Source organism: Dipodomys merriami, unplaced genomic scaffold (assembly GCF_024711535.1).
Source record: "Dipodomys merriami isolate MVZ:Mamm:240054 unplaced genomic scaffold, mDipMer1.0.p SCAF_3, whole genome shotgun sequence".
Lineage (NCBI taxonomy): Eukaryota > Metazoa > Chordata > Mammalia > Rodentia > Heteromyidae > Dipodomys > Dipodomys merriami.
This window is the reverse complement of record NW_027204492.1, coordinates 67893813-67920203: the sequence shown is the minus strand read 5'-3', so window position 1 is coordinate 67920203 and position 26391 is coordinate 67893813. Positions and strand designations below refer to the sequence as shown.

Sequence of the window (26391 nt, the reverse complement as noted above, 5' to 3'; positions counted from 1 at the left end):
TTATACTCACCCTACTGTGTAATAGCACATCAGAATTTATTCCTCCTATCTAATTGTACCATAATGTAATGTATCTTTTAAAGTAGCTAGAAGAGGGTATTTTTGAATGCTCTTGCCACAAAGCAATTATGAATGTTTGATTGTAATGAATACGTTAATTACCATGATTTTAACATTGTATAATACACACATAGATAAAAGTAGCACATTGTAACCCATAAATATGTACAATTATTGTGTGTCAATGAAAACATAAATAAACAAACAGCTTGCTTTTCCACACTCTGAGTTAGTAATTTCTTTTGCTCCAAAATCTCTTTTGCTCCAGTTTTCTTTTCCTCCAAACTCTTCTGCTATAATACCTACCTTCATAACACCTATGGCCTTGCTTGCATATGAATCTACAAATTTGCTTTCCTCCCATAAACCAGGAAAACCCCTCTGTTTGATGGTATTAGAGCATGCACATATGCTAATTTCAGTGATCCAGCAGAGATGTAGAAACTATTGGGAGTAAGAAAAACAGTAATCAAAGGAGTAGGGTAATTAAAAAGGAAGAAGGAATGGGATTCAGAGCCTGAATAAAGAAAAATGATACTTGATGAGGCTTTATCATTTGTCACTGAAGAAAAAATACTGAAGTTGGTGCAGATCAGAGAGATTTATTGTGCAAGACAATATCAAACCCATGTGCAACTATAACAAGGAACTGAATTTTTAAACTGATTTTAACTTCTTGGTAGTGACTTGAACTTAGGGCCTTTTACTTTCTACGCAAGCATTTTACCACCTAAGCCATACCTTTAGTCTTTTTTGCTTTCAGTTTTTTTTTTTAGAGTACTTTATATCCAGGCTAGCCTCCAATAATCCTTCTACTTATGCTTCCTACATAGTAGGATTACAAGCAAGAACTACCATCCCTCATTTATTCCTGAGATAGGGTCTTGACAACTTTTTGTGAACCTGGCTGATCTTGAACTGAAATGCTTCCATCTTTACCTCAAAAGGAACTAAGATTACAGAACTAAGCCATCTCCTCTGGTCAGTTCCTTTTAATGTTAATACCCACATGTGATTAATGGCTATGGCACTGGACAAGTCTAGAATATACTTAAAAATCTTCCCTGGATCCTAAATTCCGAAACCCCCCCCTCCAACTCCACAGACAAGTCTTCAAAACTAAGTGGTTGATACTCTTGATTTTCATTTCCACAACTTCTTTCTATACTTCTGTCCATATAATCTGATTCATGTTCTCATAATCCACTAAACAAACTATTTACAGTATCTGTTTTAATATACTTGAACTGGTAAAGGAAAATACAAGTGAAAAATAAAGGAGCCAGGCAGGCTCTGGTGGCTCATGCCTGTAATCTTAGCTACTCAGGAGGATGAGATCCAAAGGTTGTAGTCCAAAGCCAGGCTGCACAGGAAAGTCCATGATACTCTTTTTGTATGTGTATGCCAGTCCTGGGGCTTAAACTCAGGGCCTGGGCACATTCCCTCAGCATTTTTCTCAAGGCTAGTGCCCTACCACTTGAGCCACAGCTTTAATTCCTGATTTCTTATAGTTAATTGGAGGTAAGAGTATCATGGAGTTTCCTGCCTGGGCTAGCTTCAAACCTTGATCCTCACATCTCAGCCTCCTACATAGCTCGGATTACAGCCGTGAGCCACTGATACCCAGCCAATTAGATTCTTATTTCCAACTAGCCACTAAAAAGCCAGAAGTGGAGCTGTGACTCAAATGGTAGAGCACTAGCCTTGAGCAAAACAAGCCCAGGGACAGTGACCCAGCCCTGAGTTCAAGCCTTAGAACTGGAATAGCAACAACAATTTTTTTTTAAGTAAAATGAATTTTAAGGTTGTAGAAACAAGCCAGGCACCAGTGGCTATGCCTGAAATCCTAGCTACTCAAGAAACTGAGATCCAGAGGTTCAAGCCCAGTTCAGCCAAAGAAAAGGCACAAAACTCCACCGGAAGTGATAGTCAGCCATAAGCCAGCAAGATGAGTTCACCTAGGACCACCTACCTTCCCCCAAATTGTAAAAACTTATCCACACACAGAATCCAAGTAAATGTTTACTTACATTTTTTTAGTTCTCTTTAAGATACTTTTACATTTAATCTATATGCAATTTATTTTAGCATGTGGTAATAGTCAGAGAACAAGTTTTATTTTCCCCTAGTAGATAACTACTTGTCCTAAAATCATGTTGATCAACTTTTCCCTTTTCCCTTGAAATGCTAACTTTTTATAATATTAAGCATATATATATATATATATATATATATAGAGAGAGAGAGAGAGAGAGAGAGAGACTTAAATATGAGAGTCAAAATTTCAATGCTATTATGATGGTGTCATTCCATGATGGTAAGAAAGTCTAGTTAAATGGCTCCTTCCCTTTGAGTCACTATGGAAACGATGAAGAATGGTAGTCAAATGAGAACCAAAGTATTTAATAGCTAAGCTAATGTCTACTAACCCCTGCTGCAGAACTTTGCTAACAGATGAATTATAGAACAAAACTTTGATGTAGAGGCCTAATCAAGGCTTCTTCTTTCTGATTCCATTAAACTAAGATAATTAGATGTGCCATGCACCTGTGTTAATAAACACATCCAGCTCACCCAGTTGCAGGCACAGGTCAACAGATCACAATGCAAGCAGCTGGGCAGCACAATTAGGAGTTCTGAGATAAAGAAACATCAATCCAGCCAAGTGTTGGTGGCTCACAACTATAATCTTACTCAAGAGGCTGACATTTGATAATTTTTGTTTGAAGCTATCCCAGGTAGAAAATTCCAGTGTCTCTTATCTTCAATTAATTACCAAAATGCTGGAAATAGACTGGCTCAAATGGCAAGAGTGTCAAGTAAGAAGTGGAGGCACTGAGTTCAAGCCCTAATACCAGTACACAAAAGAGAAAGGAAAAGAAGGAGAGAGGGTGGGATGAATGGGAAGGGAAGGGGAAGAGATGGGAAGAAAAACCTTCCTACTAATAAGATACTGACCAGCTAAGATCCTGGGTTGTCACTAAGATTACTAATCTCTCCCACTGAGGAGCTACTGTGGGAGGAGGAAGAGGAGGTAGAAAAGTGAAGGATGGGTGAGCAATGATGTAAGGAGTAACATTCTCATTGTTAATCACAAAAGCAGAGCTTGTTTTGGTATCAAGGTCTTTTATATTATGTTGACTTTTTTGGTGTTCTAGTTGTATCTTTTTAATAATGTCATACTATTAGATTGTTCTAGTCAGTATTTTATTAAATTTAAAAGGAAAATCTTAGCCGGGAACTGGTGGCTCAAACTTGTAATCCTAGCTACTCAGGAAGCTGAGATGTGAGGATTGTGGTTCAAAGCCAGCCTGGGCAGGAAAGGCTGTGAGACTCTTATCTCCAATAAACCACTCAGAAAACCAGAAGTGGTGCTGTGGTTCAAGTGGTAGAGCGCTTGCCTTGAGCTGAAGAGCTGAAAGACATTGCCCAGGCCCAGAGTTCAAGCCCTATGACGGACATTAAAAAAAAAATCTTTTCCTCCTCCTCTTCTTCCTCCTCCTCCTTCTTGCTTTATGTGATCCTGGGGTTCCAACTCAGGATCTTGTCCATGCTAAGCAACTTTTTGTCTTCCTAAATGAACTTGATATATGAACATTGTGTTTCATAACAAAAATATCTAATTGCAATATTGATTAGAATTACTGTATATCTATTTACAGTAAATTATCTACTCTTAAATGATGGTAGAATTTTTTCTCTGTCACTTCTAGTTCAAGGTTTATGTCACTATATGTTAATCACTGCTTGATAGCATACATAATAATGATTTGAACTATTATCTATTATTTTTGTGTCAGAACTAGAGCTTGAACTCAGAGTCTGGGTGTTGCTCCCTAGCTTTTTTGCTCATAGTTGGCCACAGCTCCATTTTTAGCTTTTGGTGGTTAATTGGAGATGAGTCTCACAGATTTTTCTTCCCAAGCTGGCTCTATATCATGATCTTCAGATATCATCCTCCTGAGAACTAGATTAGTTGTGAGCTATCAGTGCAATTCATTCCCAGATGCCCCTCAGTAGGTGAATGGATCAAGAAAATGTGATATATATATATATATATATATATATATATATATATATATATATATGAATTCTATGTTTCCATCAAAGGAATCACATTGTCCCATTCATAAGGAAATGGAAAGACTTTAAAAAAATTGTATTAAGTAAAGCAAGCCAGGCTTCATGGTTTCCCTCATTTGTAATAGCTAGAATATGTCTAGGGTATTCTTAGCAGAGGATCACAATAGCTCAATAGATATGTGTGTATGATGACATAAAATGATGATTATCAAAATGAACTCCAAGAAATGGAATCAAGAGGTTTTTTTAGTGTATTGCTTTGTTATTGCTTTTTTTCTTTTTTTCCTCCCTTTGTTTTATTCCCTGTTGTCACTGTTTTTTATTTCTGTACCCTTTGTCTCATATATAAGTTTATCTGATTTGGGGAAGGGAAGGAGAATCACAGAAACAGTGATACAAAGGATGAACCAGTGTGAGAGGGGTACTTACTAAACACTATGTTGGAAATAAACTTTACAACTTGGGAGGGAAGGGTAGTCAAGGGGGAAAATGGGAGACAATGAGGGAGTGGATAATACTGTTCGAAAAGAAATGTACTCATTACCTGACTTATGTAACTGTAGCCCCTCTGTGCATCACCTTTACAATAATTTTTTTTAAAAAAAGAATTCTTGGGCTGTGAAGGTGGCTCAGTGGTAGAGCGCTTGCCTTGCATGCATCAGGCCCTGAGTTCGATTCCCCAGCACCACATAAGCAAAAAGAAAAAAAGCCGGAAGTGGCGCTGTGGCTCAAGTGGTAGAGTGCTAGCCTTGAGCTGAAGAGCTGAGGAACAGCTCCCAAGCCCAGAGTTCAGGCCCCACGACCGGACTACCCCCCCCAAAAAAAAGAATTCTTATCTTTTTTACTTTCAGTATCCAATTGCTCACAAACCTTTTCTATTTTGCCTCATTGATCTTTGGAAAATATATCTGTTCTACCCTACTCCAACTTCCACCCCTCTTACGTATTAGCCTTCATCAACAATTCCCTTTTGCTTATTCCTTCATACTTCCCTTCTCCTAAAAGCTTCCTTCTGGGGCTTTATGTCAGTAGTCTTCAACATGTAGTTCCTGAACTCAAAGCATGACAACTTAATTAACAAATTGGAATCCTGAAGCACTGAATCAGACTTTGGAGCAAGAGGCTAGAAATCTCTTTTAACAAATACATGAATCTGAAAGTTTAGTAGTGTTTTCAAACTAATGATTGAGCACACACCTTCATCTGCGTATGTGATCCTAGCGATCAAACCAAAGACCTTACACATGCAATAATGCATTCTACCACAGCATATTATACCAAGGAATTTTGGTTTTTTACGCTATGGATCAAACCCAAGTTCACATTCTTGTTGGGCCAGTACTTTACCTTATACTCTAGCCCAAGAGAATAATTTTTAAAGAAATAAGCTTGAATACTGAAGCAAAAGTGTTTTGTCCCTTCACTAAGTGTCCTTACTCACCAGGCTCAGCAGCCTGCAGCCTGCCAGTATTAGATTCTAGAACTCCATGGGCATGCACAGAGTAGGGACGACTGGCATTGTTCTTGAATACCACAGTCAGGATATCACCAACTTCTCCTCTGATAAGTGGACCTAATACATGCAAAAAAAGAAAACCATTCATTAGTGGGGGAAGTGGACTAGGAAGCACCACATAAAAGTCATATCAACAAGAGATATGTGTGTGTGTGTGTGTGTGTGTGTGTGTGTGTGTGTGTGTGTGTACCCACTGCAGATTATTATACAACCATAAAGAAAAACAAAATGTCACTTGTAGAAATATAGATGGAATTGGAGGACACCATATTGAATGAGACATGTCAAGATAACAAAACAAACTATCCTATGTTTTTCCTTATATGTGGAAGTTACACCTAAAAGATATATATATATATATATATATATATATATATATATATATATATTCATGAGCAGGAACATATGTGTATATATACATGCATACACAATTATATATAAACATATATGTATGTGTATAAATATATATGGATAATCACAACATGAATCTAACTAAAGGACTACTTAGAAGGAAAAGATGAAGGAAAAAGAGGTATAGAAAAAGGGTGAATAATTTTTAAATCCACTGCAACTATGCATGAAAGCAGCATAAAAAACCCCATGAAATTGTTGATCAGCAGGGACTGGGGGAAGGAGAAAAAAAAACAGGCTTAGTTGGAGGAGTAGGTATTTGAAAAACAGAGGCTGGGATAACAGAGAGGATGAAAGAGAATTAATATGGTTGAAGTAGATTGATTGCATGTATGAAAACAGAACAATGAAACCTGGTGACTTTGTAGTAGCAAGCAAGGAGGAACTAAGGCAGAGTGATTGATAGAGTTAGGAAACTGATTGGGTTACAGTATATACATGCATGGAAATGTCACAATGAAATCCCCCCTTGTAAATCTAATGTATGCTAAGAATATAAAAGGCATACTTATGAACTATGTCTGCCCTCACCCAAGATCCTTCTGAGAGTGAAAGGCATGGCTCCATTTTTAGATTAGTCTTTAAATTTATGTTACCACCTTTATCATGAGGGAACTCTAACAACACAATTATGCCTTCAATTACTCCCACTTTCTCCCATCCCAGTGATCTACCTCTAATAAACCAAGGCTGTCAAGATTCCAAGTTCTGTGCAAGCATTCCAGTAAGAAATGAGTTTTTTTTATATAGAACTTTGAAGAGCTGAGGTCTTTTCAGAGCCCAGTGCATCCCTGTGTATCAGAATGAACATAAAGAAACTCATTGGGCCTTACAAAAGCAATACAAAAAAGAACTACCATGGTAATTAACCTGCAGTATAGGGGTAATACTGGTTCCCCTATTACTTTTCCATTTTGGATGTTCTTAAGGTTTCCTGCCTCTAGGCAGGAGGGACCTCATACTCCAAAGTTATACAAAACATTGGATCATGTTGCAGCAGAATCAGCTTCTCCTTTAGTGCTTATTTTTATGGCTCCTTTGGACAATGAGCCATTGTTCTAGTATATCATAAAGAAATATTTGAATGGGGAAGGGGCAGGCCGTCCTGATAGGACATAGCAACTCTAGAAGCAGCTCAGGCTTTTAGAGGTTAAGACAGAAGTGAAGGTTCCTTACCCATGATTCCCAAATGCTCCTCTGCTCCAGATCTTGGTCGAGGGTTCTTGAATGTACCATCAGTGTACTCCCGGAAGACAGCTTTCTTGTATTTGGAACCTAAGAGCCCATCTTTATTGCTCAGGAAAACATGACCATAACTGGAAGAAATAAAGTGTTATCAGTACCTGGACTTCAGCCATCATTTTTAGATATGAGTAATTTAAGTTAAAACCATTCAAATATCACATATGAAAGATATGGCTCTAAATCCTTCTAATGTTAGACTGTCCTACACACTGGCTGCATAACAATTGTCCCCCATTAATCTTAAATTACTCATTATAGAAGTACTAGCAATTCACATAAAAAGAACCGTCACTCAAGTGATAGAGCATTAGCCTTGTATAAAAGAAACTCAACAACACTGCCCAAGCCCTGGGTTCAAGCCCCAGGGCTGGCACACAACAAAAAGAGCTAACTAATTATACCATGCATCCTTTTATCAGTCAGAATTTATGAGTTACTTAACAAAAACAATTGATTGAAATAATCTATGAAAATTCATTAAGGTATATAAATAGAGTCAGCTCAATAATGAAGAGAGGGTGATTAAGATAATTAAAAGTAGATATTCTGGGGCTGGGAAGGTGGCTCAGTGATAGAGCGCTTGCCTTGCATGCCTGAGGCCCTGGGTTCGATTCCTTAGCACCACATAAGCAAAAAAGAAAAAAGCCGGAAGTGGTGCTGTGGCTCAAGTGGTAGAGCATTAGCCTTGAGCTGAAGAGCTGAGGGACAGTGCTCAGGCCCAGAGTTCAGGCCCCACGACTGGACCCCCCCCCCAAAAAAGTAGAGATACTATTTATTACAGAACAGAATAACCACAGTTAAAGACAGTAAGTGTCAACTTAGAGATGATGGTTCATGCCTGTAATCCTAGCTACTCAGGAAGCTGAAATCTGAGAATCACAGTTCAAAGCCTGCTCAAGCACATAGATTCTTATTTCCAAAAGATTCTTATCTCCAATTAACAGCTGAAAGAAGAGGTGTGGCTCAAGTGGAAGAGCACCAGCCTTGAGCATAAAAGCTAAGTGAACAGCACATGAGGCCCCAAGTTGAAGCCCTAATATTGGCATGAAAGAAAAAGATAGTTTCAGCATCTAAGCTTCTGGGTTTTCAATATCCAGAGAGAAATTTTGTAGTATACATCATATGGCAAGAACACTTGGCTAAGAACCTCTTGGCTCCAGTTGCATTCATTTTTTTGTTAGTTGTGGGACTTGAACTCAGGGCTTGGGCACTATCCTTGAGCTTTTTTGCTCAAAGCTCATTCTCTACCACTTTGAGCCATACCTTTACTTCCAGTTTTCAAGTGGTTAATTGGAGAGAAGAGTCTCACAGACTTTCCACCCAGGCTGGATTCAAACCACAATCCTCAGATCTTAGCCTCCTGAGTAGTTAAGATTACAGGTGTGAGCCACTAGTGCTGGGCCCCAGTTACAGTCTTAATGAGGGCTTACCTAAAACTATGTTGACTAAAGGACAAAGTAGAAGATGGTCAAATTCAGCTGCTAGAGGTCCAGGGTGGGGGAAAGGCAGATAGGAAATGGGATCTTACAGATCTCTCCTTATGAGATAATTTCCAGTTCAAAGAGTTTATTTTATTACTATTTTGTCACTACTAGGGCTTGAACTCTGGGTCTCATCCTCTTGTTTGGCTTTTTCCATCAAGGTTGGTGCTATACCATTTGAGCCACACCTCTATTTCCAGCCTTTTGCTGGTTAATTGGAGATAAAAGTCTCTAGGATTGGTCTGCTTGGGCTGGCTTCAACTGTGATTCTCAGGTCTCAGCCTCCTGAGTAGCAAGAATTATAGATGTTAATCATTGATGTCCAGCTTTCGAAGCATTTGTTATTCACTTTATCACTGGACATTTCCAATAGGCCTAAAAGGTAGATGGCTCTCAGAGGTATAATCACTAGCATAAAGGCAAAAGGATTTATCTCTAAAGATATCATTCTAAAAGATAATCAGGATTTAGGTTGAAGCTTGTCATTCCTTCCCTCTGTTTTCCAGTCATGTTCTTTTGACTACACATTTGTAGATGAGAAATCTAGGCTCAGAAAAGGAAATTGAATTCACTTTTCATAACTCCCACATCAAGCATTGTGTGTGTATGTGTGTGTGCGCACACACGCACTGGTCCTAGGGCTTCAACTTAGGGCCTGAGTGTTGTCCCTGAGCTTTTTTGCTCAAGGTTAGTACTCTATTACTTGAGCCACAGCTCTACTTCCGGCTTATTTTTGTAATTAAAGGAAAAGAATCTCAGACTTTCCTGCCTGGGTTGAGTTTGAACTACCATCCTCAGATCTCGGCCTCCTGAGTAGCTAGGATTACAGGCATGAGTCACCAGCACCCAACTTTTTAGCAAGAAGACATCAGCCTTAAACAACCAAAAAAAAAAAAAAAAGGAATTGGCAAACTACAGTGAAAGCACCTAAAGCAAACTAGCAGAGACTAATAATCTGTCCCCGTGATTCTCTTCTCTACTTTTTTTTCTTAGTTATAGGATTTAGTTGAGCACATGGCTGTCCAGCCACACATTACATGTCCCTATATCTACAGGCTTCTCTGAAGTGAAGATGGCCATATGGATATCTTTGGGACAATAGGCCATGAAAAAGAAACATGTATAAGTTCCTGGTCATCTATTTGCAAGCAATGCTGTTTGCCCTGATTTGAATGCTAGGAATGACTACAGATATAATGGGCTTCTAGGTCTCAGAGATGAAAGGATGTGTTGATGGTGACAGAGTTCCCCTATCAGTCCAGGATTATTCTTATATATACTATTAAGTAAATAAATAAAATACCATCTTACCTAAATATTGCTTTAGAGTTTTTTGTGTGTCCTGGGGCTTGAACTCGGGGCCAGGCTAACACTCTATCGTTTGAACCACCCGTCCACTTCTGGGTTCTTGGTGGTTAATTGGAGATAAGAGTCTCCTACACTTTCCTGCCAGGGACTGGCTTCAAATGCAATCCTCAGATTTCTTAGCCTCCTGAGTAGCTAGGATTATAGACATGAGCCACTGGTACCCAGCTATTTTAGACTCTTTTGACACACAAGTTAGTCTGTATGCTAATGATTGAGCTTGAGGCATTTAATTCCTTGAGAAAATTCTATAAAATTTAAGTCCCAGGGTAAGCACTTCAACTAACTAGAAGGGCAAGGATGTGGGTTAGGTCTTTTACTCTAGCTATGAGTAAATAAATACAGAAGAAGGGCTGGGCATGATGGTACATGCCTGCAATCCCAGCTATGTAGGAGATGGACATCAGGAGGTTCACAGTTCAAGGACAGATTTTTCAAAAAGTTAGAATTCCATCTCAATAAACACATGAGGTATCGTGGTTCATGTCTATAACCTCAGTTATACAGGGTGTAAAAGTAGGAGGATCACAGATGAAGGTTAGCCCAGGCAAAAAGCATGAGATAATATGTGAAAATAACTAAAAGCAAAAAGGATTAAAGGGCATAGCTCAAGTGATAGAATGCTTGCTTAGCAGGCAAAAAAAAAAACCCATGAAGTGAAGGGTAAACAAAGGAGGAGGCTGCAATGCTTGGTAAGAAATGTATGCATTATCCTGCCCATGTAATTGTAGCCCCTCTGTACAGTATGTTCTCAAATAAAATAAAATACAATTTAAAAAAAAAAAATCCCAGTACTACCTAAATAAACCAATAATCAAACAAATAGGAAGCATTGAACTAGACTTCAGAAGACCTGCATACTAGTTCCTGGTCTTCATTTCTGTTGTTATCCTATTAGGTGAACTTAGATAATTGTTGTCACTTCCGACTCAGTTTCAGTATCATCATCTATGAAAAGTGGGCTATCCCCTTTACTGAGGTCTTACCTGTCCTTCTCAGACTGGTTGTGCCATTCCAGTTCCCAGGTCCTATCAGGGCAATAGTCCCACTCCACCTCTTCTGCCATGATGTAGTAGATTCTTGAAGCTTGGTAGTGTTGGCGAGGGCTGGCTTGATGGCCAGAACACTGAGAGACATTATAGATTGCCTTCATCCCTGCTTCTCTGTGGTTGCCTGACTGGCAGTAAATCTCAAATGTCCCTTAGGAAGGATCAGCAAACAAAACCAGAGTTAGAACATACATAGGAAGTCTCTGCAGAATTTGCTCTCCCTAGACATACTGCAGAGAACAGGTAGTCTAGGAAAAGGATCTTCTATCCATTCATGTAATAACAAGCTCAGAGTTTAAGAGTTCTAGCTAAAAAGTTTCACTGTCTAAATTAAAGTTAAAGTAGTCTTCCACTAAAGTAACCAACTTGAGTCTGGCACTGGTGGCTCACATCTATCATCCTAGCTACTCAGGAGGCTAAGATCTGAAGATCATGGTAGGAAGCCAGTTAGGGCAGGTAAATCCGAGAGATTCTTATTTTCATTTAACAAGCAAAAGTTCAGAAGAGGTTTGATTCTAGCCACACTAGCCTTGAGCAGAAAAGGTCAAGAACAGCACCTATGCCCTGAGTTCAAGCCCCATGACAGGCACCAAAAAAGCAACCTACTGATGAAAAGAATGTTTTCAGAAGAGAGCTCTTCAAAGGGTTTGCCCTAGAATTTTACAGTGAAATGTTCAAATACCAGTCATGAATTTTGTGTCATGGAGCTGCCTAGACTAATCTCAAGCTCCAGATTACTACATTGAAGCCATTCAGGCTCAGAGTGTGGGCCAAAAGAAGCCAAGTGTCTTGGACCATTATTCTCACTGTTGAATATCCTATTGCTACAAAACTCTCTTTCAAACCTTTTTGTGAGCTAGCATAAACTATTGACCCAGCCCCATTTCCCATACATTACTCAAATTTTAGAGCTACCACTCTAACTAAATCTATTTCTTTTTTGGCTTCATTATTTGTTTGTTGGTGCTGGTCTTGGGTCTTGAACTCAGGGACTCATGATCGTGATCTCCTTTAGCTTTTTCACTCAAGACTTGCACTCTACCACTTGAGTCACACCTCTACTTCCATTTTTGGGGTGGTTAATTGGAGATAAGAACCTCACAGACTTTCCTGCCAAGAGGTTCAAACTATGACCTCAGGTCTCAACCTCCTGAGTAGCTAGGATCACAGATGTAAGCCCAGTCTAAATCTTTTTCTGGTGGTTCCTCCAAACTCTCATTCTGATTTTTGAATGCTATTATCCCCTTTCTGGAATGCCCTTGTCCCATATCACCTTCCAAATTTACGATAGTCTACTCATTTTCGCAGAGCCAATTCATTTAATCTCTTTCCAAATTCCCTCCCTGACTATTCTAGCCCCAAATTACTCTATGTGCTAGGCCTCTCTATTCCTAATTCACTTATGTCTAAATGACATAGTTAAGCCCTAAGTCTTCCTGTCCTTTCAAAAAAGGTTCTTTCTTTTCTTTATGTATCTATTTCTCAAGAGATCTGTTTCCATTACCCCTTACATTTGTTCACAATTACCCTTTCAGAGATGGTTGTAGTAGTATACACCTATAGTCCCAGCTTCTTAAAAGTCTGAGGTATATCCAGGCACCAGTGGCTCATGCCTGTAATCCTAGCTACTCAGGAGACTGAGATCTGGGGATCACAGTTTGAAGCCAGTGCAGGCAGGAAAATCGAGTGGCACTGTGGCTCAAGTGATAGAATGCTTGCCTCAAGCTGAAGAGCTGAGGGATAGTGCCCAGGCCCAGATTTCAAGCCCCACAACTAACCAAAAAGAAAAAAGTCTGAGGCAAGAAGGTTGCTTCAGTCCAGGAATCCTAGTTTATCTGGTAAACATAGCAGGAAGCCTATTCTTTCATTTCCAGTCCAAGCAAGCCACCATCAATTCTTACCTGGAAATTTGAAGGAGCTTCCCAATTCTCTCTGCTTCTTCTCCTGCTGTCTCAAGCATCATCCACATAGTATGTAGGATGATCTTTAATGAATAGAGTTCAAAGTACACTGGCATCTTGCTTTAAATGTTCCACTCATCCTCAGGATAAAATCAAAGCTACTGACTATGGTCTATAAATCTTTATATGACTCTTACCAACCTCTGACCTCTATTTTGTCAGTCTCTGCCTAGATCTCTACGCTCAAACCATATTACTGGCTTTCTTCCTGACCCTTGATCAAGCCATGCTTGTTCCCACCTTACAGGATTTGCACCTGTTTAGAATGGTGTATTCAGAGATGTTCACATAGCTCTTCCTCCTCATTTACATGTCACATTCATAGAGTTAGTTTTTGAACACCGTTCTCCAATATGGTGCCTCCACCATTTTATTATCTTCACAATATGCATCACTATCTGATATTATCTTGTTCATTTATGAATGTATGTATTGAACAAAGATCAGCAAAAATATTTACCTCACTATCAAAGTCTGACAACACAGTAAGCGTACAATAAATATATGGTTGGTAAATGAACAGGTCAGCAAAGGGATGATTGTACACACTGTCCAAAACTCATTCATTAGGGTCTGGGGTAAAAAAGAAGTCTGATAATCAAGTGGAAACATTATGAGAGAGAGTCATATGACCTTGTGTAGCAACATCGCTGGACTTTTCTCATATGAAAACTTAGTCATACCACTTCTTTCTCAACATACCCTCTGCTTTTGTTTTCCTTGTCTCCTCCTGCATCACTTACCAAGCCTTTGCTTTCTCATTATTGTGGCCTCTCTGCTTCCTTATATATCCTTAACATCAATTTCTGCCTTAAATGTTCTTTCTTATTACTCCATGCTTTATGGATTTGAATTATAAAGCCATCCAAATACTCTTTGGGAGCCCAAGTTTTTCCTCTACACTTGGGATTTCTACCCACAAATAATTAATGTAAAAACTTAGAATTCATTGAGAATTTAAAACTAGGATGAGCCCAAATCCATTCATTTGTTTGTTTGGCTAATGATACGACAATCTATCTACTATACAAACTGGAAAGGTCATCCATCCTTGCTTCTTCCTCAGCTTCTCCACAATGTCATTTCTCTGTTCAGTATTAATTAGCTCTGCCATCTCTCCTTCTCCACTGCCACAATCCATTGGAAGCCTCTCATCATCTTTCTGCTGTGCCTTATTGGTTCTGTGTCCTTTCGAGTCAAAACTATTATCCAGACTACTCTTTTTTTTTGTCGGTCATGGGGCCTGAACTCTGAGCCTGGGCGCTGTCCCTCAGCTCTTCAGCTCAAGGCTAGCACTCTACCACTTGAGCCACAGCACCACTTCCAGCTTTTTCTGTTTATGTGGTGCTGAGGAATCAAACCAAGGGCCTCATGCATGTAAGGCAAGCACTCTACTACTGAGCCACCTTCCCAGCCCATAGTCTTTTTTTTTTTTAATGCTGGCCCTGGGGCTTGAACTCAAGATCTGGGTGCTGTCCCTTTTGAGTTGAAGGCAAGTGTTCTACCACTTGAGCAACAGCTCTACTTCTGGCTTTTTGGTAGTTAATTGGAAATAAAAGTCTCATGTGCTTTCCTGACCAAGCTGGCTTTGAACTACAATCCCCACATCTCAGACTCCTGAGTAGCTCAGATTACAGGCATGAACCATGAGCACCTGGCTTTATCTGGACTATTCTCTAATAAGGTTACAAGAAATATACTGATTACCTTACTTATGTAACTGTAACACCTCTGTACATCACCTTGACAATAAAAAACTTACAGAAATAAAAACCCATTTTGTCTCTTCTCACCTTAATAAAAGCAAGAAAACCTTTGACAGCTTCCTGTAACCTAGAAGATAAAACCCGTGCTCTTTAGCACGGACTGCTCCCTCTAACTGGGTCTTTGGCCACTTCCTTTATCCTTTAAACTTGACATCTTGGATTGGGAAAACTGTGGTTTAAGGCCAGCTGAGAGGCTCCAGTAATACAGCTGGTTAGCACTCAGTATTTATATAACGCCAGCCCAGGTAAAAAGTTAGGGAGACCCTTATCTTAACAAAACAATGCTGAAAGCAGTGACACTGTTCAAGAGGCAGTGTAGGAGGTATCAAGGTTTGACAATAAATGTACTCATTACCTTATTCATGTAACTGTAACTGCTCTGTACAGCATCTTTACAATAAAATAATTTTTAAAAAAAGAACTTGGCATCTTGGCGATGCTATCATTATTTGAGGTGAAATTGTTCTTCCTTATGTCAAACATGCTGCAAAATTATTTCCAACAATTTTTTTATTTTTTGATACTGCCCATCTCTTCCAACCCCACTGATACCCTCAGTTTTCCTAGTTTTATTTTTACATATGTACATTGAAGTTTATGACCACATTTACCCATCCTCCTTCTTGCTTCATTCATCTACCTTCTCCATTAACCTCATCCTCCTTGACAGCACAAGTTGCAGCTTCCTGGTATCCATGTTTTTAGACCATAAGTTAGTTGTTCAAAAGAGTTGCACCACTGAATTTCTCTCCTGCATATATCATACTTAATGATGAAAGGGGTGACATTGATCAAGATGAACTATACTCAGAAATTGACATGCTGAATTGAATTCCATTATGCTTTATAATATTTAAAGATAATCAAAATTAAAACAAAGAAAAAACTTGAAAAAAATCTGATTAACATGTATTAATGTGGCTCAGTGTGGCATTTCCACACATGCAGATAGAATGCACTGATCAAATTAAGCTTCCATTTATCCCCATGCCCAAACTAATAATCATTTGGAGATTTCCAGGTTGACTTTTGGACTCTTACTCTCTAAATACCAGTACCATATCCTCCATACTCAGACACTGTGACAAGGAAACATGTCTTCACATTTACAAACACTTTTTAGCACATTGCTGATCTGAGAACCCCTGAGTGAAATCAGCAGTCAACCCACTCTAGGCAGGTGCTGCTTCCCAACCACTGCCCATGTAGCTCCTTCTGGCCCTGGTGCTCTCCTCACCACCCTCCCTCTTCATCTAGAACCTCTTTAATCATTCTTAAAAGTACAGTCTGTGACTAGGGAAGTAAAAATTCATTCTGAGTAACATCTGCTTTCCTAGCAAGGCCTTAAACTGAAAGTCAGGAAAAGGTTCCCTCAGTTCCTAGTATGTTACATAGCTCTTTCAGAGAACCTCATTTTAGCCTTATGAATAATGTTGGCATACCTATCTCCATTTCCCATGTCTAAGAGCTGTCTCATTCATCCTCACATCCTAGCCACAGGCCATAATGTGCAAGAAAGGAGAGAAAACATGGAAATAATGAGCACAGAGAGATCCCAATGCCAAAAGAGAGGAAAGAAGTAATAAGTGGTTTCACCAGTAATCAAATTTATCTCTGCTGCTGAAAAATCTAACCTTGATTTGGTAGAAAAGAACACATTAGAGCTCTAACCTTTTTATTTGCCACTTTCCCTGTCTCTGAAATCTCTAGTATCTGTCGTTCCATTGAAAGAGCTAAGGCATACTGCACAGAATATTTATAAACACAGCATGTCATTTTCTATTAAGCATAATATAAGCTTATTAAAATTTAGAGCAAAAAATATGTGTTCGGTTGGAATGTGGCCCAACTGATTGAGCACTTGCATATCAAGTGCAAGACCTTGTGTCAAAACTTCAGTACTGCCAATAAAAATGATTTTTAAAATCACCAATAGACCCCAAAAACAAACTGCTAACATTTTGCTGGGTATTTTTCCACATGTGTTTTTAAACGTAATCATAACCACCCAACATATAACATGCTGATATTTAGGGATTTGTTTTGAGATGGGTCTTGCTATATGCTCAGGTTGGTCTCAAAACTCACAAGCTCAAGCTATCCTCCCAATTCATACTCCTGAATAACTAGAACTACAGACATTCAGCACCTTACTTGGACACAATGATGTTTATAAAACACCTGTCAAGCTGCTCACACACATATCTGTGTGTATCACTGCTCATCACTACCTAGTTGCAAAGATTCTGATCCTGGCTGGTCTGCTGAATTAGGTACTTCACCTATTTAAAAAAACAAACAAACAAAAAACTATTCACAGTGGTCTCATCTTAGTCATGGAGCAAATTTCCGGGGAAAGAATGGAGACTTCAGATTCAAAAGGTCATATAGGAATATCAATAGGATTTAATGAAAAAATGAGTATATATAGAGGCAACATATCTACTGTGAGCAACTCATTTTCCCTTGTCCAGATATCTGTGCCTTAAATTTAAATGCTTTAGTAAAATAAGTGAATTGAAATTATTGAAAAGAGACCTGATCAGTTCTGATTCTCTGCATTCTGGGATCTCCTTCTTTAAGGTGAGAAAGACTTTTAAAGGTTTAGAAATGCAAGGAAAGGGGAAATGGTTTGTTTTGCTAGCTAAAAATTTCAGAAACAAAACCAACAATAACCCTTCCATCTTTACTATTAAGAAATCTATCCTCCCCTTTTCCACCAGTCTACCCACCACAATGTTATTTGTTTGTTTGTTTATTATTTACTGTGTATTTTATTGGTCCTGGGGCTTAGACTCAGAGCCAGGATGCAATTCCTGAGCTTCTTTTGCTCAAGGCTAGTTCTCTACCACTTGAGCCACACTCAAAGCATGAGCCACTAAGTGCCCACATAATTATTTGTGAAACAGGGTCTTGCTGTGTTAGGCTGGCTGGGGTCATACTCCTGGGCTCACATGATCCTCCTGCCTCAGACTTGCAAGTATCTAAGACAACAGATATGTATCACTGTGATTAGGCAGAATATTAAGTCATCTGTAGCTACCCTCCTTGGTCCATAGGATGGCCCAAATTAAATGAATTTCATTCATTTAAAGTATGGGCACTGTGAAAGCATATATACCTAGCTGGGGAGCCTGGCTGGCTTTAAAGAAAAGCGATTCAATTTAGGGTTGGACCTTAGGGCTAACGTTGGAGAGCATGATCTCTTACATAGAGATTCCTCTCTTAACTCACTGGAAAAAAACTGTTTCTTTCAGCTCCCTTAGTCAACATTCTAAAATTGATCAAGAAAATATTCCAGGTCAGAAATAATGAGGACTTAAGGTCTGAGAAGATCACCTTTAGGTTGTGTTTCAGGTCCAGATTGACACTTTTAAACTTTTAAGAAGCATTGTTTTCATTAAGGTGGCATTTTACATGACTAAAATGTTTAGCAGGAATTGCGTAGATTTGATGATTTTTCTTACAAACACTATTGCCACCTACTGGCTGAAAAAAGAATACACCTGGAGAGTGAAAGAAAAAAAAATACTGCTGCATTATGGAATGCCGGAAAGGGAATCTGAAGAACTATTCTGGTCAGATTTCTTCAGAAAATAAAGGGTGGAGGTGGAAAGGGAGTAAAATATCAAACTTGTGAAAGGGTGTGGAGGGGAATAAAGAACAAATAATGGATGGAAGGGAGAGGAGGATGGAAGGAAGGAAAGGAGGGAGGGAGGGAGGGAGGAATCTACCTACAGAGAAGGGGAATTATTAGACCAAGCTTACCTAGCAAGTCAGTGAATGCTCCTGGTCTGGAGCTCCTATGTTTTGAATTCTGATCTGAAACTGTTGCAGCAACAGAGAGGCGGGGGTGGGGAGAGACAGAGAGAGACAGAGACAGAGACACAGAGACAGAAACACACAGAGAGACAGAGACAGAAAGAGAGAGAGAGTTATAGATGCACCTCACTGAGCTTCTTCCTTATAAAAGCTGTGTGATGTCAAGGTCTGTGTGACCATGTCTATGCTCTACCTTGTAAAAACTGCACTGAAGCTGGACAGCTTCTCTCCTTTTCTTCCAGAAAAGCACTTCGTTTACCTTCTACTTGCTCTGTTCTCTCTGAGGAGAGTCCACAAAACCAGAACACAAAGCATACACTGAAGATGGAGTAGGCAAGTGTTTTGGGAACCTCCTCAGCATCCATCAAATGCTGCTTCTTCTCAACCCTGGACCTTTCACCCTCTACTCCCTACTCCCTCTGAACCTGGGGAGCTACTAAGGCATTACTTACCAGGGTTGTCGGGCTGCATGATGGCTGTGACAAATGTGTGAGGAAAGAGCATGGCTGCCCCTTTCCTCATGCCCTGAAGTTGCACAGTGTTGCCTTGGAACATGACCCCGTGCACGTCAGTCTCCGTGCCCAGGCCAAGCAGGTGCCAGGCCACCGTGTCACCCTTGCACATGTCCAGCCTGGGCAGGTTAGAGAACAGAAACCCGTTAATGGCTGGAAAACAAAACACAAAAGACAAGATGGGGAGATGAGATCAGACTACTCAAGCATTGGCCAGCAACATGGCATCAGCTTTACACGATAGTTCCCACAACATAGGGCAGATATACCTCAACTCATCTGCAACTTTACTTGAATTCCCATCTTGTGGATGAGGGCCCAACTGGCTTATCTGGTCTCAGGTCCTTCCTTTCCACCATAGTCTCCTAACAACAGACATTACTAGAGCTTGTATGTGTTTGCACACACACACACACACACACACACACACACACACACACACACACACACACACACACACACACACACACACACACACACACACCACCTTTTACAAGCCCCACTCTCTTACAAATTTCCTTGATTTCTGTGACATTATACTTTCTGATTCTCATACAACTTCTGATTGTTCCTTATCATGTGTACTGGAGCTTGAAACCAGGGCCTGGGTGCTGCCCTGAGCTTTTTTGCACTCAGGGCTGGCATTTTACCACTTAAGTCATACCTCCATTAATGTCTTTTTGCTGGTTAATTGGAGATAAGAATCTCAGAGACTTTCTTACCCAGGCTGACTTCAAACTGCAGTCCTCAGATCTCAGCCTCCTGAGGAGCTAGGATCACAGCATAAAGGCAGCACCCAATTCATCCATCTGTTTTCATTCTTGTCCCTTAGATTCTATCTTCAACCATCAGTCTGTATCATCTTCACCTTCTCTGCAAATGCCAAAGCTTTGGCCCTCATCTTCTCTGGCCTGAACTCTTGTGAAAGTCTTGTCTATGGTACTCCCTCCTGAAGTTTATACTCCCACTCTCTCTCACAAACAGCCTATCACTGATATTTGCCTCTACCTCCAGAAGATGTTAAACACAGAAAGTGCTTAGAAAACACATGTTGACTTTTCAGATGTTCCCTCTACCTGGAAAAAACTTCACCTCTGATCTCTATGGCAATTTAATATTCAGATATCATGAACCAGCTCAAACATCTTCTCTGTGACACAAAGTCCCTCTCTGACCTTTAATTTTCACGAACCATTTAGCCTGGAAATTTCTGCACTATCACTTACCTCCCAAAACCAGTGATTTACAGAAAATCCTATGCACTAGATTGTCCTAACAGGAAGAAGATAATTTCTCATGTGTCTGACTGCCTGCGTAGTTGGAATGGTTCTCGGTACCAATTCAGTGGTCAATAAATGGGAATTAACTTGGTTCAGGAGACTGTCTTATTTATCCAATGATGGAACTACATGAGATGTGAACTAAGAGATGCAGCCAGAAGACAGCACACATGTTCTTGTCCCCCTCCCACCTTGTAACCATAATCCCCAACAAAATACAGGGAGGGCTGCTTGAAACATAAGCTTTTCAAGGTCTCCACTCCGCAGGAGTCAGCCTATTTAATAATCCCTGAAGATGTTGATAAGAATGTCACTAAACTCAATTATGCTTCCCCTGCCTAGAATGTTCTAGTAGCAAAACTATTCAGTCTTTGAGCCCCAGCTCAAGTGCTCCCTTCTACAAATCCTTTAATTTGATTGTTCCTCATTAATGTTCTCCTCCTCCGAACTTAAAAGCTGTTCTACACAATTTAGCACTTAATTATAGTATGTCTTAGATTGTTCTACATTTTTCCATGGGTGTTATTACTTGCATTTCACTGCAAAGTGCTGGTGTTCCCACTGAAGTTCACCCATCCAAGAATGAATGCCCTCCCATTCATTCTCCCACCCACCCACCCACTCATTTAGTTGTTTAGTATCTCAAGGAATAGGTATGATGTATTAAACAGTGTAGAGGATATAGACATAGGCAACACATAATACTCACTTTAGAAAAATATACTCTAGTAGAAGTCAAAAGCCATGCCACACATGATTATAATATGAAGCACTGTTTGGAACTTGTTATTAAAAAGACCTGCTTAAAGTGCCGTGGGGTTCAGAAGAGGGTGGCTTCACTCAAGACTTGACTGACAAGAAATGGTAACATAGATAAGGTAATTTTTGAGTTCAGTCTCAGAGAATGGACAAATTTGCACAGACTGAAGCCAAATCTGTAACAAGAGACTTTTCAAGTGGAGGGTGCAGCACTTACCAAAGTATGAAATCAGCTTCGTACAAAGTGTGCATTTGGGAACAAAAAGTATTCCATACTTAGTTGAAGTACGGGATAAGGGAGCAAGAGAAGAAGGAAAACAATCTAAAAGGGGGGCTAGGAGTATGGCTCAGTGGTAGAGTACTTGCCTAGTAGGTGTAAGGCATTTGGTTCTATGCCAAAGAAGAGAGGGAAAACAATCTAAAAGGGGGGCTGGGCATGTTCAGTAGTAGAGTACATGGCTAGCAGGTGCAAGACATTTGGTTCTATGCCAGAAACAACAAAATGAAAAAAATACTTGAAGGGTATTAACTCAGCTTACTCTCAACATTGTCTAGAAGATTCCTTGCACACAGTTCTCATTTCACAGTATTTTCTTGTAGTGTTCCCCATACTATGGAACACAGGGTACAGCATAGGAATACACTAAATCTAAGAATATTCTATTCTTTTAGTTTGAATCCCTCAGTCTAGACTGTATCAGGGACAAAGCTGATCAATGGCATAAGTGTTTCAGGGATCACTTATAATTGTTGTCAGGGTTAGATTGTCCTTATGAACATTTAGCTATACCCAGGACAAAAGTATTCCTCATACCATGCATCCGATTGGACTCCTGGAAGCCTTTGACATCTGATGAGAGCAATGAGGAATCCAACATAGCAGCCTCTTGATTGATAATGTTGTACCAGCTCTCATTCTCATCCATCACAGTGAATAGAAGAAAGAATTCTCTATCCACCCCTTTCTGCAGGTCCCGTGGAAGAAAGCAGAGGGATGAATGACAGTGGGTTCAGAAGTGGTGCACTGTGTAGTTGCAGATCCAGATACTGGATCCTTTCCTGTTTCCTTTTCCAGACTCAGAGCTAAGCCTACACCTCCTGCCAGAGCTGCAGCTGTTGCTGGGCAGGTTTCCCCCCAAGGAGCTTCAAATTGCAGATGGAAAAAGGAAGTCAGAGTGAAAGAACAAGAATAAGGAGAAGAATGTCAGAAAGGGAATGGGAAAGATGAACAGAATGTGGCAAGAGAAAAACCTGCAGGCACTGGGAGAGGACTAGGAAAAGATGACTGGGAAATCCACGGATGGCTCAGGGGAGAAATTCAAATATAATTAGAAAAAATAATAATAGCTACTGTTATCACAACTAGCAGTTACCTAGTGCTTACTATTTGCCAGATGTGGTGCTAAGCATTTTATACAGATTATTCTCATTAATCTCACAGAAACCCAAGGTACCTTCTTCCTTTATTAACCCTTTATTTTTACAGATGAGAAAATGTGGTAAAGATTTAGTAACTGGAATATAGTTACAGAATTAGAAATAGTGGATACAAATGGAGATAAACAGCTCTCAGGAGAGTCTGCACTTCTAACTCAGCTTTCTTTCTTTGCTTCTAAATAAACCTATTCTGTTTATAATTTTTTAAGGAGTGAAACAAACAGCAAAGTAGATTTAGGGATTAGGGGCAGCTTTTAAGGGTCACTGAAGTGGTGAGGCAGGAAAGCAAAGGGAAAGAAAGGAGTGTGGTGAGGTAGATGACTGCAGGAAGATAAGAAATAGGAAGGATACCAGGCTAAGGAAGATGTGTTTATGAATTTTAAAAATAACAGGCCCAAAGAGCAGGAAGTCACCAATTACTAATTTCTGACAAAATGGCTTTCTTGGATTGTATTTCTATTCCCTTGCCTATAGAATCCAGATCCATTTTAATTCATATCCAGAAACCCAGCTGCATGCCCTTCCCAGCTAGACACCCCTACAACACCTGCTTGCCATCTGCACCCAAGGCGCCAGCCTTGCACACCAGCAGGGGGCCCACGAGGCCAGAATTTGTATCTCTTATAGGATCCACAGCTGAGAAGTACATCCAGGTGAGACAGGCAGGATCTTGAGCAGTGGGACCAGCATGAGGGGGGACTGTCCAGTTATATGTTACTCTCTCAAAGGGCTTGGCCACCAAGCCTGAGGGGGATGAGCCTGCAGGGGAAAGCATGAGATTCATTATTCATACTGGCTATCATGAGGATTATCAGATCCAAAGACATATGATAAAGATTGCACATTTTTGGAACAGCAGGAACAGCAGCAACATGGGATACTGAATATTGAAAAGATCCTTGGTCTAGGAATCAAGATATTAGACTTTGATTTCTGCTTGTACCACTACTTGCTATTTCACCTGGGGGAATTTAAACTTGCTTAGAGTTCAATTTTCTTAAATCATAAGACCTTTGGATTAAAAGGGACTTAGAAATGTTTTTGGCATACCACTTATTTGAAACCACACATTCATCTGCTCTTTTATCTCTACCTCTATTTAAAAACTTTCCATAGCCTGTCATAGCCTATTTCACACTTGAGAACAGATGTATTATTGAATGCTTTAAGCCCCCCCTCTCCTGTATACATATACATATGTATATATGTGTGTGTGTGTGTGTGTGTGTGTGTGTGTGTGTGTGTGTGTGTGTGTGTGTGTGTGTGTGTGTGTAGGAGCTAGGTATGTATATGTTACAAATGTATGTATGTGCATATATGAAAAAGCATTAAGGCTATAATCACTTAAACAGAAACACTAGACAATCAAAACAGCTTTTTAATTGCAAAATTCACTAGTAATTATACATTAAAATACCTGAATAACATTTTGCTATCAATATTGTTGAGACATGACTTAGCTAGCATCTACCCCACTCTAACAAGATTAACTATATATGGGAAAACTCTTCTCAAAAATCAGTGTTGGCATACAGTGAGACCCAAAGAGGATAGTCTTAGGAGCAATACCCAAATCCTCTTCATATGTATATAAAATAACATCCAGGCTGGGAATGTGGCTCAGTGGTAGAGTGCTTGCCTACCTTGCATGAAGCCCCAGGTTTGATTCCTCAGTTCTACAAAAACAGAAAAAGCCAGAAGTGGTACTGTGGCTCAAGTGTGCTAGCTTTGAGCATACAGAGGATCAGGGACAGAGCTCAGGCCCTGGGTTCATGCCCCAAGAACAGCTAATAATAATAATAATAATATACTAAAATGAATTCTAAAGATATGGAAACAAAGGACATTTTTCTTAATTTGTTTTTTGTTTTGCTTATGATTCTGCATTCTTTACCTTATATATGGCACATTCACATACATATTTGTGGGAGGGTGTGGGTAGGGCACAGAATCAGAGGAAAAAGGGTGAAAAAGTACAGCAGTGGAGTACACTGGACATGGATGTAAGTCAACTATACAACTCGTGGGTGGAGATGGGAGGGAGGGAATGGGAGAAAATGAGGGAATAGATGACACCATATAAAAGGAAACATACCATATAAAAGGAAACATACTTATTACCTGACATGTAAATGTAATCCCTCTGTATATTACTTCTATGATAATAAAGTGAATTAAAATATTATTGTTGACAAAATGCATCAAAAGCTTTGAACAAGTTCATACCCACACATAAAGGAATATTAACATAGCAATCAAATAAATGTAAATCAAAATACCTGGAGTGTTATAGATATTATTGCCTACAAGACTATCATTTTGAAAAATGTTAAAAAAGACTCTCCCAGGCTTAGCGATGTTGGTTCACACCTATAATCCTAGGTATTCAAGAGGATCAAGGTTTAAAGTCAGCCCAGGTAGACAAACAGAAGAGACTATTATCTCCAATTAACCAGAAAAGGCTGGAAGTGATAGCCTGGCCCAAGTGGTAGAGTATCAGTCTTAAGGGGAAAAAAATAGGAAGAGTGCAAAGCCCTGAGTTCCAGCTCAAGTACCAGCACAAAAGGAAAAAGATTGCCAGACTGCTGGTATGTGTGTGTGAGGCAAAAGGTGAATTTCTCAGGTCTGGTTGGCTGCCCATAGAGCAATTTGGATATAAGTGACAAAAATTTTAATGTATTTCTCTGACATATCTACTGCACACCTTACAATATATCCTGAAAAATAGTCATAAAAGTCTACAGAAAAACACTAGTGCTTTTATGGTAGGACTGACAACAAAGGGGTATGCATCTGAATTATTTTAACTTACCTATGCTTACTTATTCATGGTTTCTAATTCTTTAAATTCTTTAAATATACAGACACAAAGAAAACTTTAAACAATATTTAAGTGGACATGAAAGTAGAAGATGGACAATAGGAAAAAAGGAAGAAGGCCAGTTGAAAGGATAAATTAGTTAAGACCAAAGTCTCCTGGACAGCATCTTGGCCTACCAAGCAGAAACTAAATACAAGGGAGACACTGTTTTAAAATACCTTGCTTGTGCCCCTTCCTAGCCCTTCCCTAGGGGAAAGGATTTGTAAAAGGGACCTTATCAGGAATTACCAACCAATCAGAATACTGTGGAATCTAACCAATAATCTTCCAAAACATCTAATTGTAATAGGGGCAACCAATCAGAGCACAGTCCAGGGTATAAGAACCCTTAGACTCAGACACCTAGACAGAAACATAGATATAAGAACGGACACACAGCTGGTCACCAGTGACTCATGCCCTTAATTCTAGCTACTCAGGAGACTGAGATGTGAAGGTTTGTGGTTTGAAGCCAGCCTGGGGAGGAAAGTCCTTGAGGCTCTTATTTCCAATTAATCAAACAAGCAGAAGTTGAAGTGTGGCTCAAATAGTAGAATGCTAGCTAGACAAGCAAAAAAAAAGCTCAGATACAGTGCACAGGCCCTGAGTTGAAGCCCCAAGGCCAGTGCACGTGTGCATGCGTGAGTGTCTGTGTCCTTTGAGCAAGATAATTCTCCTCTGATTAAAGTTCTTTTTTTATTTTATTGTGAAAATACTGTACAGAGGGGTTACAATTACATGGGCAAGATTATGAGTACATTTCTTATCAAGCATTGCAGCCTCC

At 39.6% G+C, this 26391-nt stretch overlaps 1 protein-coding gene across 5 annotated transcripts in view; it reads right to left on the bottom strand.

Annotated features, from left to right (window-relative positions):
* The window catches only part of Heph (hephaestin), an 86673-nt gene that overhangs the window by 26228 nt on the left and 34054 nt on the right, over positions 1-26391 (bottom strand). For all 5 annotated transcript variants that reach the window (XM_070040229.1, XM_070040227.1, XM_070040228.1 and 2 more), the window contains 6 exons: positions 23295-23506; positions 22125-22275; positions 19212-19424; positions 11148-11361; positions 7247-7386; positions 5585-5716 (listed from right to left, as the gene is read on the bottom strand). In XM_070040229.1, coding sequence (XP_069896330.1) covers positions 5585-5716; positions 7247-7386; positions 11148-11361; positions 19212-19424; positions 22125-22275; positions 23295-23506 — 1062 coding nt within the window. The remainder of the gene's footprint in view (positions 1-5584; positions 5717-7246; positions 7387-11147; positions 11362-19211; positions 19425-22124; positions 22276-23294; positions 23507-26391) is intronic.